General features: G+C 43.4%; 1 protein-coding gene and 1 pseudogene across 1 annotated transcript in view; both read right to left on the reverse strand.

The window, feature by feature from the left end:
- Positions 1–2,575, reverse strand: part of CDC42BPB (CDC42 binding protein kinase beta) — a 167,313-nt gene extending 164,738 nt beyond the window's left edge. The window contains exon 1 of the mRNA XM_069103758.1: positions 1,863–2,575. Within this exon, the coding sequence (XP_068959859.1) occupies positions 1,863–2,037 (175 nt within the window). The 5' untranslated portion in view covers positions 2,038–2,575. The remainder of the gene's footprint in view (positions 1–1,862) is intronic.
- An 8,042-nt stretch (positions 2,576–10,617) lies between these two features.
- Positions 10,618–17,004, reverse strand: LOC138173689 (trafficking protein particle complex subunit 3 pseudogene; annotated as a pseudogene).
- Positions 17,005–19,394: the final 2,390 nt, after the last annotated feature.

Below are 19,394 nucleotides of genomic sequence, written 5' to 3' on the forward strand. Positions count from 1 at the left end.
TTGGTTAATTATTCAGTTGGACACTGTACTATTGACCCTGAAAAGGGGATCAAAGGAAATGAAACCAATTTGTTAATACTGCATGTAACAAAGAATGGTGGCACACACAGAAATTAAACAGCACCTGCAACTTTTTTAGTGTATCATTCTCTTGCTGATTTCATGTGACTGTAACATTTTACTAAGAAGGAAAGTCTTCTCAAAATAACTCAATATTTAAAAGTAAAATGCTATGGGTTACCCAAAATCAGGTTTGATTTTTATCACCATAGCATAAATAGCTTAAGTCTCTAATCAAGAACACAATAATTCACATTGCATAAAAATAAGTCTGCTGAGTTCCAATGATTATATATACTTGGAAGAACTTGGTTATATCTGAAATAAGACAAGTATTGAAAACCTATGACATTACTATAAGGTACTGACCTGAGAAGGTGGAATTTAAAATAAGGTGCATTCTAAATCTGTAATTCCATGATTTGGGATATTTGTCCTCTGCCTTCCTATTGCTTTGTATGGAAAAACATCAAAGTGCCTTGATGCCATAACCCTAGGTAATCTACAGGGATAGGAATAAAGTTTGATTTAATTGGCATTGGGAACTCCCAGATAAGGAAATTACTTCTGTCCATGCAAGTTAGTACCTTCTCTGAGACTTGCCTAGAACACAGAGGTGATTTGCCCAGGGTTAACACCAGCTAGAGACCAGTACGTTATCCACCATGCCATGCTGCCTTTTAAGTAGAAAAGGCTGACTTAAAAGTCTTACTTAATGTACAAAGATCTATTTACTATTTAACAAAAAATTGGGGTTTTTCTAAGTTTGCTAAAAAATTTGTTCAGACTTTTCTCCTAATAGATCCTTTAGAGATATTTATTCAAGCATCATTTTGCTGACTAAGGCACAATGAGCCTCTACCAACAGGTTAGGGGGAAAAAGTCTATTGTCCCACATAGTTTGGATTTCAGTACCATCACAAACACTGCAATTACATTGAAAATATCTGATTTGCAAAGATATGAGTGGACATAAAAATGCAACACCCCTGGAGCTGCTATTGGAAAGACATTCTAGCACTGAAGAATCATCTGAACAGTGGTCATGGAGGTGTTCCCAGCCTTTGACAGATCGACGGATGGTAGGCCCCAAGTAATAGGAAATGGGGGGGGGGGGGGGGGGCAATCACCAGAAGTGGATAATATAGTAGTAGGGCAAAGTCTATGTCTACCTTTTATCTTTCCCTCCCTTCCACACATTCTTCACCCCACTTAGCACACTGAATGTTTGTTACACATCATCGAATGCAGCCTTTATGATTCCTCTAATGGGCAGTGCACAAGAGGCCAAGGGTTAAGTTCGGCAGCCAAAGGGGTGGGGGTGGTGAGGAGCGGATATCCCAGGGAGCTCTGCAGGATATGATATCCAAAGGGCTGATCTAGGAAGCTGTATGGTGAGTGCTGTTAGGGTAGTCCGGGATATTGCAGGAGGTGCAGCCCTCGAAGAGGGCAGGGGGCAGAAAGGGGGAAGGTGAAGGAGATTTGGAGTGGACGGGGTGCGGGGAGTTAAAAGGAAAAAAAGGAATGGGGAGAAGGAGCAAGAGAAGAGGCAGTGAGTGGGGAAAAAGAGAGGAAGGATGGGAGGAAGGATGGAAGGAAGGAAGGAAGGAAGGAAGGAAGGAAGGAAGGAAGGAAGGAAGGAAGGAAGGAAGGAAGGAAGGAAGGAAGGAAAAGGGAAGGGAAGGGAAGGGAGAGGAGGAGGGAGGAGGGGCAGAGAAGGGAGGTCCAGAGGAGGAAGAGGATGGCAGGAGGACAGGCGGAGGAAAGGGAGGGCGCGGCGCGCGAGGGCCTCTCGCACTTACCCCACTCGAGGAACTCGGCCACATACTTGTCCCTGCGCAGGGCCGACTGGCTGCACTCGGTGTAGAGGCAGATGAGCACGTCCAGCAGGGCCTCCACGCTCAGCGAGCTCTCGTTGCGCCACGGCCCGTCCAGGAGCAGCTGCTCCAGCTTCTTCAGCCGCACCTTGGCCGACATGATGCCCGCACGCCCTCTCTCGCTCAGGACACCGCGCGCGGGGCGGCCTCGGCTCCGCCGCCTTCACGCCCCGGCCAGGCGGAGGCCGCCGCTATCCGCGGCCCGGAGTTAGGGCGAGCCCCCCGGCGATGAAGGAACTGGGCAGCGAGGAGTCCCGGTGCAGGCAGCGGCGCGGGGGCGGCGGCGGCTGCTCCCGACTAAACCGACATCTTCCGGGGCTCCTTTCGAGAGGCGAAGGGTTTGGGGCCCCTGGCCCCTCGGGGCCATGGGCCGGTGCCCCTCACACAGGCCGCCCCTTCCCCACCTCAGCCGCGAAGCCGCCGCCGCCGCCGCCGCTCCTCGCACACACAAGCACACACACAAGCAACCCCGCGCCCTCCGAGCGCGCAGCCGCCGTCTCTCCCACGCACGCGCACCCCGCCCGGCCTCCGGCCTCCGGTGGTGGTGGGTTCCGGAGATTCGGTGGATTCGTCCCCGTCCGTCCGTCCGCCTGCCCGCCCGCCAGTCGCCTCAGCACCCAAAGCTACCCGCCTCCTTCCCCGCCCCCCCTCCACCCCGAGCCGGGTGCGTGATCCAGGCCGGATCCCGGCGCAAGCTCCCAGCCAGCCTGCTAGCCAACCAATCCAGGGGCCGGCCGCCGCCCCCCTCCTCCCCGCCCCGCCTCGCCCTGCCCCTCCCGTCCCCTCCGAGGCGCTGACCTCACCGCGCAATTCCTCCCCTCCCTAGTTTTTCTCCCTCAATGCCTGTCCCTTTTCTCCTTTGCGCACCCAGGACAGGGTCTTCGCTGCTTGCCGTAGGCGGGGAGAAAGGGAAGGGGGGGAGGGAAAGGAAGGCGGGTGGGCGAGGCTCCCTGGACTTTCCTGTCCGAGAGTTCGGCCTCCCCCTCCTCAGCCGCCCTGCCTCTCCGCCCCGCGTCCCCGCTCTCAGCTCCCGGGTGTGGCGGTTGTGGAAGTGGGCTGGGGCGCGCACGGGACTCCCCGTGGGAAGGGAGGGAGGGAGGTGAGGTCCGTGATTATGCTGACCGCGTGTGGGAGCAGAGGAAACATGTCTTTCGGGAGGAGGGCGGCGACTGCGACTCGGAGCCTCGTCTGGCCCCGGAGCCCGGCGTGGCCCGGCCACCCCGCAGTCCCTCCTCCGTCCGGGCGCGAGTGAATCCCCGGGAGGGCCCCGGACAGAGGGGCCCCGAGCAGGAACGGGTCGTCGGCTGCCCCCAGCTCCCACGTGGGCTCTGGGGGACACTCAGCTTTGTAGGGGGACGAGCTTTCGTTGGAGTGGGGGAGCCCGAGCTAAAGTGCCCCCTCCCGGTGCGCATCCTGTGTCCGCTGCGCGGCAGCTCTGGCCCCCCGGCTTCAGCTATCTGGGAATCAGGCTGCGGAGTGGCGCGGGGCCGGGCAGCTCCGCCGGCTCCTGATAAGTGGGCACATTCCTGGGCTGGGTGAGCCCAGGGTCACCTGGCGGCTGGCGGCTCCCCAGAAACGGCCTCTGGGTGAAGCCCGGAATGCCCGGGACTTTGCTGGGTACAGGGCAGGCCTTTGATGCCTGGAAACAATAATGCACAACCATCTCAATAATATCTTGAACAAAATCATTGTTCTGCTATAGAGGGTGTGTGTGTGTGTGTAGATACACATGTAGTATATAACATACAATAGAGAAACAAAATACATAGTGTTTATATACATTATGTGTATCTACACACAGTATCGATATATATGTACACACACACTCATTGTTCCATTATAGAGGGTGTGTGTGTATAGATACACGTATAGTATATAATATACTATATAATATATAGACACAAAAGTGCTTTTATGTACATATGTGTGTCTACGCACAGTATCTATATACACACATACTCATTGTTCCACCACAAGGATATGTAACTGTATGTATATATCTATGTGTATATGTATAAAAATACACATATGCAAAATATATAGTGTGTGTACATATCTACACAATCATTTCACTGTGGAGGTAGGTAGGTGTTTTTGTATGTATGTATGTATGTGTGTGTGTGCATATACACACAAAATTCTACCATGGCTGTCTGGGTGTGTATACACACCTACAAATACATATACTTTTAAAAAACTATTGTATGTGTATATGTATGTACATACATATTACAACTATAGTATATATTGGTTGTTGGTCTTGTATCGGGAGAGGATTAAATGACATCACTACCCTGGTCAGTGCACAGTATGTCAGACTGTGGCTGATCAGACCAGTCTGAGTTCCGAAAGTTCTGCCACAGGTGGGGCACCGATGACCCCTATGAACATTACACACACATACCCCGATGGTGCAATAAGGATTCTGCCTGTGTACACACACACACAAAAACAACAACTGTAGTTGTAACTGCAGTTTATATATAAATGTGCAAACCACGGTGGAGCAATGATTCTGTCCAAATTACATATACACAGAGACATGTCTGTTCATATGCATATATCTATGTATACACAAGCACACGTATGTGGACATATAGTTTATTTTTCTCCTAGGCATTCAAATTCAACAAACATTTTGTTTTTCTCCTTACAGTGCAGAGAGCACTGGAGAGTTTTTGACTGAGTCCTATCATTGACCTCACATTTTAACAGAGGCAATGTAACAAGTACATAAATAATATTAAAAAAGTAATATGTGGTAAGTGCATGAACCAAGTATAAATAAAGTTCTCTGAATTCCAAGAAGGAAAAGGTCTTTATGAAAGTTGTTTTGTCATCCATCCTTCTGAAATACTAAGGAAATGGTTTTTGGTTGGGCTGATTCTGGGGAGAAATGGGCTAGGTGGTAGACTAGGAGTAGCTGGTACATTAGGTGGAATCCAATAAGATGAAATTCAGTTGGAATAAATATGCTTGGGTTCAAAAAATCAACTTCACAAGTACACTATGGATAGAGACATCATTAGCTAGCAATAATGAAAAAATTCAGAGATTCTAATGGACAGCACACTCAGTAGGAGTCAGAAATGTGATGCAACATCCAAGAAAACTTAAACAGTCTTGGGCTATGTTGAGCCATAACTTCTAAGAAAAAAGAGGTAATCCCTCTACAGCAAGGTCAGATCACATTTGGAATATTCATTTTAAGGACACTGATAAACTGAAATGATGAAAAGCCTTGAGTTCTTGTCATGTAAGAATTAACTGAAAGAGCTGGAGGAATAGAAGACTAAAGGAGGACATAGCTGTCAAGTATTTGAAGGGTTGTCATGTGGAAGAGGGGTTAGATGTATTCTTTTCTTTATTCTCGAAGGAAAAGAACCAAGAAGAAAGATTGGTAGAAGCTGAAAAGGGGGAAATTTAGGCTTTATATTAGGAAAAAAACCTTACTAATAATTAGAGCTGTCCAGAAGTGCATTGGGCTTTCTCTGGAGTCTCTGGAGGTTGGCTCACCCATCTCTCTATTGGACTTCCAGAGTGTGTTGGACTTGGTGACACTGAGATCCTAACTCTAGAATTCTGTGATTCTGGTTCCCACCAATCCTAATGACAGTACTACCAACCAGAGTATTTATAAAGCATGTGTTACAAAAAGGAAGTAAAGTTCTGTATCAGATTGCATACAATCTAATAATCATTGCAAACTATTTGATTATAAATTCCTTGAGAGCTAAGAATGTCTTCAATCATCCCTACACCTGGCACAGACATACCACAGTCAGCACTTAAATGCATTTTGAAAGACCTAAAGATACTACCTACACAATAAAAATAACAGCATTTATATAGAGCTTTGCCAAGTACTTTGCATATATTATCTTATCCTCACAACTACCCTGTAGATTAAGTGCTATTGTTATCCCCATTTTACTGATGGGGAAACCGATTGACAAAGGTTAAATGATTTGCCTTGGCTTACAGGGCTATTATGTGTCTGAGGCTAGTTCTGAACCTGAATCTTCCTGGCTCCAGGTCCAATGTTTCAGCTACACCACCTTAATATCTACCACCCTCTTCTCTATTCCCACTGAACACCCTAATATAAACCCTTATTACCACCTACATAGACTATTTCAGGAACTCTTGAATAGGTATTCCTATTTCCTCTCTCCTCTAATTCACCCTTCATACAATCACATTCTTTATGCATAGATTTATAGTGTCACTCATCTGTTCAAATTCCAACGGCTTCTTTCTATGAAACAAAATTCAAAATCTACTCCCATTCAAAGTCCTCTAAATTTGTCACCACCCTACTTTTCCAAGCCTTAACTTTTGGTACTCCTTTCCACCTTCTCCACCTAGCTTTTAATTACCAAATGGGTGTTACTGAAAAGGGTATCCACTAAGAGGGTTATGGTTGCTCTGGAGACCCCAAAATACTAACACGCCAGGTCTTCTGAATGAATTCTTGATTCAAGTCTTCTCAGCCAAAGGAAAGTAAAATCTATTAAAAAGTTCGCTTGCATTAGACACAGGATAAGTCTGTGCTAGGTCCTTCTATGGCTCACAAACATGAAAACTACCGGTAGATGGGGTCTTATATACAGAAGGTTGTGGGAGGAATCTAGGGGTGGTCTAGAGGAGGAGTTTGGGGAGGGTCTTCAGGAGGAGTTAATGAGGTCAATGAGTGATTAAGGGTGGGAAGCCACCTAGAGACCACAAACAATGGTGGGCTAGGCCAGTTCTAGGGTGGGAAGTCTAGTAACAGACTTGCCTCATCAAATGGGATGATTTAATCAAGAGTCCAAGGGAGGTTCCCAAGGCCTGTACCTCCAGGACTCAAGGAGATCTCGAGGGAGCTCCCAGAGCCAATTTTGGTACTCTTTTCCACCTTCCCTACCTAGGTTTTAATTACCGGATGGGAGTTACCTCAAAAAAGACCTGGGAAAGACCTTGGCTTAAAAAAGCCACAGCATCAGGGACCATCACCACATGTCCTGACCTATATGTTGCCACTGGACTCTGGTGACTCTGGAGGAGAGAATGAGGTTGATGACGGTGCACAGCTCTGCATCACTTAAATCCAATTCACTTACAAGTCAAGACTGAAGTCTTTGATGTCATTGAAGCACTGAAGAGGTGGAGGCACTGGGAACCCCCTTGAACTCTGATTAAATTGTCCCATTTGATGAGGCATTTGCTTGAAGCCATAAATTTTACTTTGTGGCTGGGCCCATACCTAGGTTACTAGCCTAAACCTCCATTGTCCATCTACTTCCCACCCTTGAGCCTATCAAAATATCAATCCACCAATGAACTGGCCTAGCCTACCATTGTCTGTAGTCTCCAGTAGCCTCCAGCAATTTCTCACACTTAATCACTCATTGACCTCATCTGACTTCTCCTCTTCTAGACCACCCCCAGATTCCTCCCACAACCTTCTGTATATAAGACCCCAGTGGTGTGAGATCACCACAGGATTTTCTAGCATAGACTTACTCTGTGTCCAATACAAGCGAACTTTTAATAAACTTTACTTTTCTACTTTTCTTTGGCTGAAAGAAGATGAGTCAAATTCATTTGAAAGGAACTGATGTGTTGGTATTTTGGGGTCTTGAGCACCACCCTTAACCTCTTCAGCACTAGCCCACCTCTGTTTCTTTGTCTACCTCATTACCAGGGTTTGGAATGTGTACTTCTCTTGTACTGAATTCCTACCTTTCCTTTAAAAGCTGACTCAGATTTTACCCCTGAAGTCAGAGCTGTAACTAGGACAGTGTGATCAGAGCTTTTCCCCTAAGTGCTGCAATTGACAGTATTTAAACTTACTGTCTTTCAGGAGTGTTAAAACAGCTAGTACTGAGTTAGCCAGAAAAATAAAATAGTAATCTACAGTTGGTGCTTCTTCCCCCAGGGTGGCTTCATCACAGTAGATGACTTTCCTTCACCTCCCCCATAGTAACTTCTCTAGCAGCCACCTCTTAGGCCTTTGGGGAGCTACTGTGAATGACCTCCACCTCTTGCCCAGGGCATATTTGTGCAGCCTGCCCCAGGTGCCAGAATTGATTGTTGCTTTCCATGACCACACCCATTCTCCCCTCCCATATAAGTGATAATAAGCTTTGTTTAACTTCTAACTTATCTTTATCCTGCATTATTATGTGAATATATATATATATATATATATATATATATTGAGAGAGAGACAGACCGAGACCAAGTGAGAGTTATGTGAATGTATTATTCCCCTACTAAACAGAAAACTACTGAACCAAGACCATTTGTATCTCTCTCTGGGACTGGTGTAGGCTGTATACAAAGTGGGTGCTTAGTAGATGTTAACTGAGTTAAACTTTTTTTGAAAGTACTACATTTGAGGCAAATGTAATGTAGTAAAAGTAGACTAGACACCTGTGTGACCCTGGGCAAATCACTTAATCCTATTTGACTCAGTTTCCTCATCTGTAAAATAAACTGGAGAGGGAAATGGCAAACCACTCTTGTATCTTTACCAAGAAAGCCCCAAATAGAGTCCGGAAGAGTCAGAAAACAAACAACAGCAGACTAACAGACAACTAGGAGTGAGTAGATCATTGCCTGACCTTGGGAATGTCATTTCCCCAACATCTCCAAAAGGAAATAATTAATAATCTTTGTCTTGCACACTTACTGCAACTCATAATCAAACATAAGTGTGAAAGCTTTTGTAAATGCTATATGAATGAACAGTATTGCATTTAAGAAAAAAGAAACCAGTACTGATCTTTCCTATCTCTCCTCCTTTCCTTTTAGCATTCCTCCTGCCTCTGTATTCTATCTTCTTTTCATTTTCTTTATTTACACTATTTGCAGTTCTAACATTGAAGAAGCTGTGCAATGTAGGTAAAGTTCAGTTCATTGTGGAGAAAGTAAATCCGTGGCCCTTGTATGACAGTTGGAATATCTGTAGCTTAATATAAATACATAATTCATCTATCAACTAATTAGGAGCAGCATGATTCTCAGTCTGTGTCCTTTTAAAGATTATTCTCCCGTGCAAAAGCAGTAGCCTGATGATTTCCTAAGCCTCAAACCATCCTGAGAGACAGGTGGTGGTGTTGCTGTTTTTTTTCTTGTGCCTGAGAAAGAGGTAAAAGAGCTAAAAGAACCTCCAAGATCCTTGGGTCCAACCCACCTGATTTTACAGATAAGGAAACTGGCTCAGAGACTTTGTGACTTTCTAAGGTTACATAACTAGTGAATAGCCAAGCCAAGACTCAACCCAGGTCTTCTAACTCCAAATCCAGTGTGATCCACACATAGCTAGAGATAGTCTCTCTTGAACTCTGTTCCAGCTTTGGAGGATTTTGTTTCTTTCTCTTTTCTTTTTCATTTTTTGAGACTGTCTATCTCATTGGAAGTACAGTGGCCATTAAGAGACCACTGATTGACCAAGAGCTTTGACAAACTGTTTCTGACCTAAACTGGTTTACCTTTACCTAGGCAACCTGGCAGCCTTTTACTCTAAGGAACTCACCATCTTTTCAGGGATCACTGGCACCTCTGGTATGAGGACTTGCCAACCTTTTCAGGACCGCTTATCCACCTTTGGTGTCCAACCAGTTACCCAACTCTCACCTGTGGCTCTAAGAGACTATAGTATGCACAGCCGCCACACCCCAATAAACTGTCTCAGTAACACACTAAACCAGCCTGAGGGTAGCCAACAACCTCAAACCCATCAGTGAGTTAGAGGGATGTCTACCCCTAGCTTGTGAAGACACCTTCCTCCCCACTCTTATGCCCCAGGAGAACAGTTTGTTCCAACAGCCATGAAGGCAACCAGGTATTGTGGAGTGCTTAGGGCTTGGTTAGACATCAAAGAGGGCAAAGTCGTCCACTGCATCCCAGGCCATTGCTAGTCATTCTGACTTTTGTCTTGCCACTGACTTCAATGACTCTGGAAGAGAGAGAGTAAGGCTGACTACTTTGTACAACTCTGCCTCACTTAAATCCAATCCACTCAAAACTCAAGACATCACCCTCTGATGTCATTGGTCCTCTTCAAAGATGAAGAACAGACAACAGTACTTATTGCCAAATATTGCCAATACCTAATCAGCTTTTCCTACTGTAGCAGCTCCTAGGCTCAATGATCCACCAGCCTCAGCTTCCTTTTGTAGTAGAGGTTATAGGCACATATCACCATTCCTGGTCCCTAGAGGCTTTTAAGTTAGAATGTATTTATGTTGTCCTTTCTACTTTGGGGAAAAATAAGTACCCATATTAAATATAATATATTAAGGATATATGTATAATATATATAATAAACTATATGGATATATATGTATACACACATACATATTAGGGCGAAGATGTATACTACTATGTAAAGGTAGTAAAAACTTTTAAAGATGAGCCTATGGGGTTAATTTGATCAATCAAATCACATATATTAAGCATTATGTGCCAGACACTGTAGTAATCATGCAGTACAAAAAAAAGGTAAAAACAGTTTTTTTTAATATAACAAATCTTTTATTAGCAAGGAAAATGGAAACAAGACTAGAAGAATATGTAACAACTTAAAACAGCCAATGAGTTTCCTAAAGTGGGGACACTTTGACTCAACCTCAGGGGAGGGTTGAGAATTAGCAAATGCCCTAGATGGTCATCTCCACTGCCCCCAGAACAGTTATTCTTCTCTAGCTGGGAGATTGTCCTCAATCCACCTGACAAACATAATCCTGATTTCTGCCACCCCATCTCCTTTCGGCATGTCCTGAACAAACTTCACACCCACTGCCATCTGGACTATCTCCAGGGATCCCCTCAACACCTCACACAAAAGACTGGAATAAATGAAGAATAAGTGGTTTTCAGGGAGCTACACAAAATCAACCAGGGGGTTGTTTTCCAAGATCAGGGAGAATTTGTCTAGGCTAGGATCCAGTTGGTGATGCCCAGGTACATTTTAAATACTGCCTTGGCAATGACATCACTGTTTCCCAAAAGTCAGGGCACCTGCCAACATTTGACCAAGCCAGGAAATCTTTCATCAATCAGATACCAATATCATAGCCATTTTGTCCAGTTGTTTGTTCACATCATTTTCATATTCATTTTCATTATCATTTTCATCATCCTTGCAAAGCTGAGTGACCAGAGCTAGGTCAGGGTAAAAAGCTGAAAACTCATTTTCTTGCTCTCAATGCCTCAGTTTGCTTGACTTGCCTCAACATGGTGCCAGGTCTAATTATTCCCTCTTGCACCTATCCCTTATCCTCTCCCTCCTCTATCTCCCCAGCCCTGCTGTGGCTCAACATCTGCTGCACAGCCTGGGCCTCTTTTAAAAAAAAATATAACTCTGGGGGTGGCTAGGTGGCACAGAGCATAGAGCACCAGCCCTGGAGTCAGGAGGACCTGAGTTCAAATCCAGCCTCAAAAATGTAACACTTACTAGCCATGTGACCTTGGGCAAGTCACTTAATTCCAATTGCCTTGGCAAAAAAATACATAACTCAATTTAAGAAATTATTAAATGACTCATGTGCAAGGCACTATACTCAGCAACATGGACACACCAGGACAAAACCAAATCTCTACGCTTGAGTTTACATTCTACTATGGGGAAATAGAGAGATACAAACAATATGAATATAGATAACTAAATACTGTGTTTACAAAGATATTAGGAAGGATTCTAGCAACTGAGAAGATGAAGAAAAGACTTGTATAGGATGTTGTATGTGAGTTAAGCCTTTAATTTTTTTTTATTTTTTGGGGGGAAGGCAATTGGGGTTAAGTGACTTGCCCAAGGTCACATAGCTAGTTTTTGTGTTAAGTGTCTGAGGTCAGATTTGAACTCAGGTCCTCCTGACTGCAGGGCCAGTGCTCTATTCATGAGTTAAACCTTTAAGAGATGGAGGGATTCTAAGAGGCAAAGGTGAGGAGGATAAGCATCCCAGGCATGAGGATAAGGTATAGAAGCAAGAAATATGATGTCCTGAACTGGCAACAGCAAATAGGCCAGTTGGGGATGAGACATGAGAGCATAAAAAGTAATGGGAAATATGAATGAAAAAAGAGGCTGAAGCCAGAGTACAGAGATTTACACGCCAAACAGAAGAGTTTGTATTTTCTCCTATTCTAGAATACTCTATGATCTCATACACAAAGACTACAAGAATACCAGAATTTAAAAAAAAAAGGTAAGCAGGAGTGGAGTCAAGATGGCAGAGTAGAAGCAGGACCTTCCCACTGCTCGGGCTTCCACCTTCCCCAATCCATGTAAAAGGGGCCTCTAAACAAAGTTTGGAGCTGCAGAACCCATAAAATGACACAGAGGAGCTAACCTCCCGCTGAGAACAGCCCGGCAGGCCGGCAGGAATCTGCCAGCACAGAGTTCTGGGAGCCAAGCCCAGCCCCACACTGAGGCTTTAGGCCCAGGGCAGGCCTGACCAGCCACTGGAGGACTCCAGATCAGCAGCAGCTGACCCAAGGGTCAAGTGACTGAGGGGCAACATGACCAGGCAAAGGAAACAAAGCAGACAGAAGATTCCAACATTAGACTCCTATTTTGGGGACAAAAAGGAGCAAAGCATGGAACAGGAGGAAGACAGTGAAGTCAGAACTCCTGCACCAAAAGCTTCAAAGGAAAATACGAGCTGGTTACAGGCCATAGAGGACCTTAAGAAGCAGATAAGAGAAGTGGAGGAAAAATTGGGAAGAGAAATGAGAACAATGCAAGAAAATTATGAAATGAAAGTCAACAGCCTGACTGAGGAAAATAACACCTTAAAAAATAAACTAACTCAAATGGCAAAAGAGGCCCAAAAAAGCCAATAAGGAGAAGAATACCTTAAAAAGCCGAATTTGCCAGATGGAAAAAGAAGCTCAAAAGCTCAAAGAGGAGAATCATTGCTTCAGAATTAGATTGGAGCAAATGGAAGCTAATGACTTTATGAGAAATCAAGATGCTGTGAAACAGATCCAAACAAATGAAAGAATAGAAGGCAAGGTGAAATATCTCGTGGGAAAAACCACTGACCTGGAAAATAGATCCAGGAGAGATAATTTTAAAATTATTGGACTACCTGAAAGCCATGACCAAAGTAAGAACCTAGAAATCATCCTCCAGGAAGTTCTCAAAGAAAACTGCCCTGATGTTTTAGGACCAGAGGGCAAAATAGAGGTTGAAAGAATCCACCGATCACCTCCTGGAAAAGGTCCCAAAAAGAAAACTTCTAGGAATATTACAGCCAAGTTCTGGAATTCCCAGATTAAGGAGAAAATATTACAAGCAGCCAGGAAGAAACAATTTGAATACTGTGGAAATGCAATCAGGATAACCCAGGATCTGGCAGCTTCTACACTGAGGGATCGAAGGGCTTGGAATATGATATTCCAGAGGTCAAAGGAGCTGGGATTAAAACCAAGAGTCTACCCAGCAAAACTGAGTATCATGTTTCAGGGGGAAATATGGTCATTCAGTGGAATAGAGGACTTTCAAGCATTCTTGATGAAAAAACCAGAGTTGAATAGAAAATTTGACATTCAGATACAAGAAGCAAGAGAAGCTTGAGAAGGTAAACAGGGAAAAAAGAAATCATAAGGAAGTTATCAAAGTTGAACTATTAACATTCCTACATGGAAAAACAATAACTGCAACTTACAAAACTTTTCTCAGTAGTTGAAGGGAATAGAAATATATATATATATATATATATATATATATGTATATATATATATGGCTATATATGATGGCATACTGGCATATGAATACATATGTGAATGTGTGTATATATGTTTACAGATATACATAGATAGAGGGCACAGGACTGATTTAACAGGAAGGGATGATACTTAAAAAGTGAAATTAAGAAGTGAGAGAGGAATATAATGAGAGGAGATGGGGAGAGACAGAATGGGATAAACTATCTGATATAGAAGAGACAAGGGAAAATGGTTACAATGGAGGGGAAGAATAGGAAGGCAAAAGGGAATGGGTCAACCTTATTCTCATTGAATTTGGCTCAGGAGGGAATGAAATACACATTAAATAGGGTATCTCACCCTCCAGTAGGGGGGGAAGGGGTGAGAGGGGGGATGATGGAAGGGAGGGCAGGCTGGGGGGGAGAGAAGTTGGAAGCACCCATTTTTGAAAAGGGATGGGATCAAAGTAGAGAATAGAACAAATGGGAGGTGGGATAGGAGGGAGGTAAATATAGTCAGTCTTTTACAATATATCTACTGTGTTATTGTTTTGCATTAGCCACATGTGTACAACCTATACTGAACTGCTTATCTTCCCAGTAAGAGTAGGTGACAAGGGAGGAAGGGAATGAATCTGGAATTCAAAATTTTAAAATAAAATATTCAAATATATACTATTATTAATACTATTTTACATGTAATTGGGAAATAAGATATACAAGTCCTGGGGCATAGAGATCCACCATGCCCTACTGGAAAAGTCAAAAGGGGTATGGGAGAAGATAGGGGAGAGAGCAGATTGGAGGAGGGGATATCCAGTGGGACCACTATTTTGGAGTGGTGGGTAGGGGAAAAATGGGGAGAAAATTTGTAACTCAAAATCTGGCGGAAATGAATGATGTAAATCAGAAGTTAATAAAGCATCTGAAAAATAAATAAAATAAAATAAAATTTTAAAAAAGGTAAGGAGTTCAAATTTTAATGAGAGAAATAGCATAGAAGTAGGTATATATAAGATATATACAGGATTGATGGGAAGCAATCTCAGAATGGAATGTTTTCTGTAGAATGTAGGATTTGAGCTGACACAAGAGAAGACTAAGAAGTGAGGGAGAGGAGTGTTCCTTCTTGGCACAGAGGGCAACCAACACAAAAGCACCAAGACTAGAAAAGGGAACATCAAATACCTGGATTCATAGATTGTGGAGGAGAATAAAGTATAAAAAGACTAGATAATTAGGAAGAAACTAGGTTAGGAAGAGCTTTAAATGTCATACAAATTACTATATTTGATCCTAAAAGTAATAAGGAGCCCCTGGAGTTTATTGGATGGAGGGAGTGTAGTGGTAGTGTGACATGGTTCAGCATGACCTATATTTTAGGGAAATCACCTTGGCAGCTAAATGGAGGATGCATAAAAGTGGGGAGAAACTTGAGTCAGAGACAGCAATTATAAGGATTTTACAGTAGTCCCAATGAGAGGTGATGAGGGTCTAAGCTAGGCATAGGGCTGTAGAAAGAAGGGAACATATCATGAAGGTAGAAATAACAAAATCTGACAATAGATTGGATGTATGAAGTGAGTGAGAGCTAAAAAGAATTGCACCACAGCTGCAAACATGGGTGACTGGCAGAACGGGTAGTGTCCTCAACAATAGTAGAGAAGTCCAAAAGAAGACAGGATTTAGGAAATGAGATAATGAGCTCTATCGTGAAGCTGTAGAGTTTGAGCTGCCTATCCGGCTCAAGATGCCCAAAAGACAGCTGGTGATAAAAGACTAGCTCAGTAGAGAGACCAACACTTGATAACAATGTAATTCTAGAAATTACATCCTCATAGAGATAATTAAGCCCATGAGAGCTGATGTAAAATCATGAATTGGGTAAGATTCCCAAGTCTCAGGCTCTCCTAAGTTCCTGTCCTGAATTTCCAGTTGCTGCTAAACCTGTATATCCTGCCAGCACACTCAACACATACTCATCTAACCTCTTCGTCTTCCCCCCAAAACAACTCCTCCTTCTGAGTTGCCTGTTTCTGTTGATGGTACTACTATCCTCCCAGTCAAACTGGCTTGAAATCTGAGTTATGGCTGACTCTTCCTTCTTTTCACTCCATTCAGGATCCAAGCAGTCACTCAATTCTTCACATTGTTTCTCCAATCCTTCCCCTTTTCCCCATTCCTCTAGCTACTTGCTGCCCTGACTCAGGTACTTGACCACCTGCTCAATTATAATAGCTTCCTAAGAAGCATTTCCACTTCCTTTCTCTCTCCTCCTATCTATACTTCACATTGTCAGACTGATCCTCTTAAAGTAAGCTCTGTCAGAAGACCTGAGTTTAAATCCTAACTCTGATGCCCGCTAGTCTTGTGACCTGGAGCAAATCCCTTTACTTCTCTGAACCCCTGAATACGATGAAGATAATATTGCTTTTACAATGCTGCCTTCTTCATTGTGTTGTTGTGAAAGTCGCCATACACTTTAAATTATTATTTCTAGAATTATTTTTTTTAATGCAACAAAATAAGCTTTTATTTGATCACTTCCCTACTCAAAATCCTTTAGAGGCTTCCCATTTCCCCCAAGACAAAATTCTTCATTCTGCAGGTGGCAAAAATTGCCTCTGGGGTCAGAGACTTCAGTTCAAATCCAGTTTAATACTTACTACTGTGTGACTTTGGGCCAGTCACTTAACCATGGGTCTCAATTGCAAAGTGAGGGGTCTGGGCTAAATGGACTGTGGGGTTCCTACCATCTCTATATCATATAGTCAGACAGAAATTCCCTTTTCCAATTTTATCTCCCATGATCTCTCTTCACACACCCCATGTTATAGGAATGTAAATTTTTAAGATCTTCCCTGCCCCTAGGCCCTTTGATAGCCTTAAGTGTACCTGGAGTCTGTGGTGGGAGGCTTGTTTTTCAGGAGATACTTTTTGATTGGGCAGTGGGTCAAGAGGGTTGTTACATTCTCTGAGCCAGAAGAAGGCTATACAAATCCTGATGTGAGGCTTTGTTTTGGGGTTCACTTTGAGAAGCAGCCGTTGAGAGCCCCCTGGCTTTGAAAACCCAGATGTTGATGCTTCCTTTCTCTGGTAACTGTGACTAGGTATGGATGGATAACCTCTGTATACTCTGAAGTTCGGGGTACTGACTTTTTTCCCTGAACTAGGTAAATTATATGTTTGATTGATTAAAGCAAGATTATTAACCCATTTTGAGTTGCTTTCCTTTAGAAAAGTAGAACTAAGAACCTGTATTGGCAGCCACCCAGGGGATGCCGCTACACCCCATATGCCCACCAAATTGACCAACTCCCATACCTTTTGTTCTCCACCTCTGCTGCTCTCTGTGGTTCACCGTCCATAATTGGTACTTAATGAAATAAAGGTTTGTTGAATTGTACTTGGTTCACTTCTTCTTATAAAAGAAGAGGCCGGGAGAAGGGAAAAGACTTGCCCAAAGTTATACCATCCAGGTCCCATTACTATGACTTTAGTGTTCTTTATATAATATTATGGCTAGTGTCAATTGACCCCAGAAGAGTAATAAGATAAATTAAATTAACACTTAACCCTTCTTGGTAGATGTAAAGCAGCTGAGTCTATGGCCCCTAATGAAAACCCACATGAATGGCTCCTGGGGAATCACTGCAAAGGTTTCTTCTGCTGCTCTAGCTTCCTTACCTCTGTCACAAAGTCTACTGTAGGAAAAATCACACTTTCTTAAATTGAGGTGAAAATTCTACATAAAGGCCGATCCTATCAAGAGTAGAATGGAGGATCCATGGTAAGCAAGCAAGTTCCCATTCCCATCAAATGATCTGTAAACATCAACCATCACTCCCTCTAAAGACAAAATGGCATTTCAAGTTCTAGTCAGACTCTAGGCCCAGGGCTGCCTTGGTTTTGGCTTCACCGCAGGGCCTTTCCTTACTAAGGAAGTGAAAACCTGGAAGGGGAGTGTGATTGTGAAAGCTAATAGCAAAGGTGCTGCTCTAAGGGCTTTAGGAAAATCCACTAACCTCGCACTTTGGGAAGATGAAAGAAATTTAAGAAATAGAAGACAGTGGTCAGATCAAGATAAGAGCAGCCTCTTAGCAAGGCACCTGCCTGACTGGCCTCTTCTGGGTCCCATGGAGCCTACATAGAAGTGCTTCTAGAATACCCTGTTCAACCTCACTTGGGATAGAAAAGGCAGCTGGGAGTGATGCACAAGCAATTGGATTCGGCAGACTTTAATAAGTACCTACTATGTGCAGGTGTGCTTGGGGGGTGGTGACTTAAAGATTAGATGCTACCCAGTCTCTTGTCCTCCTGGAATTTACAGTCTACTAGAGGAATGAGACAAAAACATAAGTAATAAGCAATGCTACGTGATAGGTGCAATAGAAAAATGTAAGACAATGTCATGTGATGTCTGAAGAAGAATCAACAGGGTCATAAGGGAAGACTTCCTGGAGGAGTTAACATTTAAGTTGGTCTTTAAAGGCAAAGGTGGGCAAAACATTCCAGGCAAGGAGAATAATGAAGTTACAGGAAATTACAATGCTCTGTGTTGGAATTGAGGGCTGGGGGGGAAGGGGGGACAGAAAACAAGGAGACTGAAAGTCCTCTTGTTTGTCTGGAGCATACTTTGAGCAGAGAGAAGTAAAAGAAGATAAAACCGGCAAGGGAAGATGGCTCCAGAATGTGAAGGGTCTTGAATGCTAGGCAAGTAGTACTTTTTTTTTTTCAAATAGAGAAAAAATTACCAGATTTATAGACAAGGAAAATTATCCTCACACTTGTAAAGAATGGCAAAGAGAATGGCAGTGGGAAGACCCATTAGGAGGTTCTTTCAATAGTCCAGGTGGGTGGTAAGGAAGACCTTTACTGGGGTGAAAATAAGGGAGGAGGGCACAGATATGAAGAGCTCTTTCAGGGGTAGAATTGATAGGATGAGGTAATTGAATAGATAGGATTCCCCATAACCTCCAGGATTAAATATAAAATCTGACGTTCAAAGTCCTTCATAACCTGCCTTTCTCTTCCTCTGCCCCTACCTTTCCAATGTTTTTACACCTTACACCCTAGGCACTACCGCATACTCTGTGAGCCAGTAACACTGGTCTCCTTGCTGTTTCTGGAATAAGACACTCATCTCTTAACTCTGGGTATTTTCTCTGGCTATTCCCCATGCCTGGAATGCTCTCCTTTCTGACCTGCCTCCTACCTTTCCTACCTTCCTTCAGATCCTTGCTAAAATCCTACCTTCTACACGGTCTTTCCTGAAAATCCTTCATTCTACTGCCTTCTCTCTTAGGCTATCCCTGGCTTATCCTGTAGAGGGTTTGTTTGTACTCAGTTGCTTGCAATTTGCCTTCCTCATTAGACTCAGCCCCTTTAGAGCAGGGACTATTACCTTTCTTTGTATTCCCCAAGTTTAATACAATGTGTGGTATATAGTAGGCACTTAATATATATTTATTTATTTATTAATGCTTTATTAACTTCTGATTTACATCATTTGTTTCCTCCAGATTTTGAGTTACGAATTTTCTCCCCGTTTTCCCCCTACCCACCACCCCAAAATAGCAGTCCCACATGATATCCCCTCCTCCAATCTGCTCTCTCCCACATTTTCTCCCATACCCCTTTCGACTTTTCCAGTGGATCTCTATGCCTCAGTGCCTGTATATCCCATTTCCCAATTACATGTAAGATGGTATTAATAATAGCATACACACACACACACACACACACACACACACACACA

This window comes from Petaurus breviceps, unplaced genomic scaffold (genome assembly GCF_028583685.1).
Source record: "Petaurus breviceps papuanus isolate PSGF00001 unplaced genomic scaffold, PetGlider_PUasm1.0 64, whole genome shotgun sequence".
Classification (NCBI taxonomy): Eukaryota; Metazoa; Chordata; class Mammalia; order Diprotodontia; family Petauridae; genus Petaurus; species Petaurus breviceps.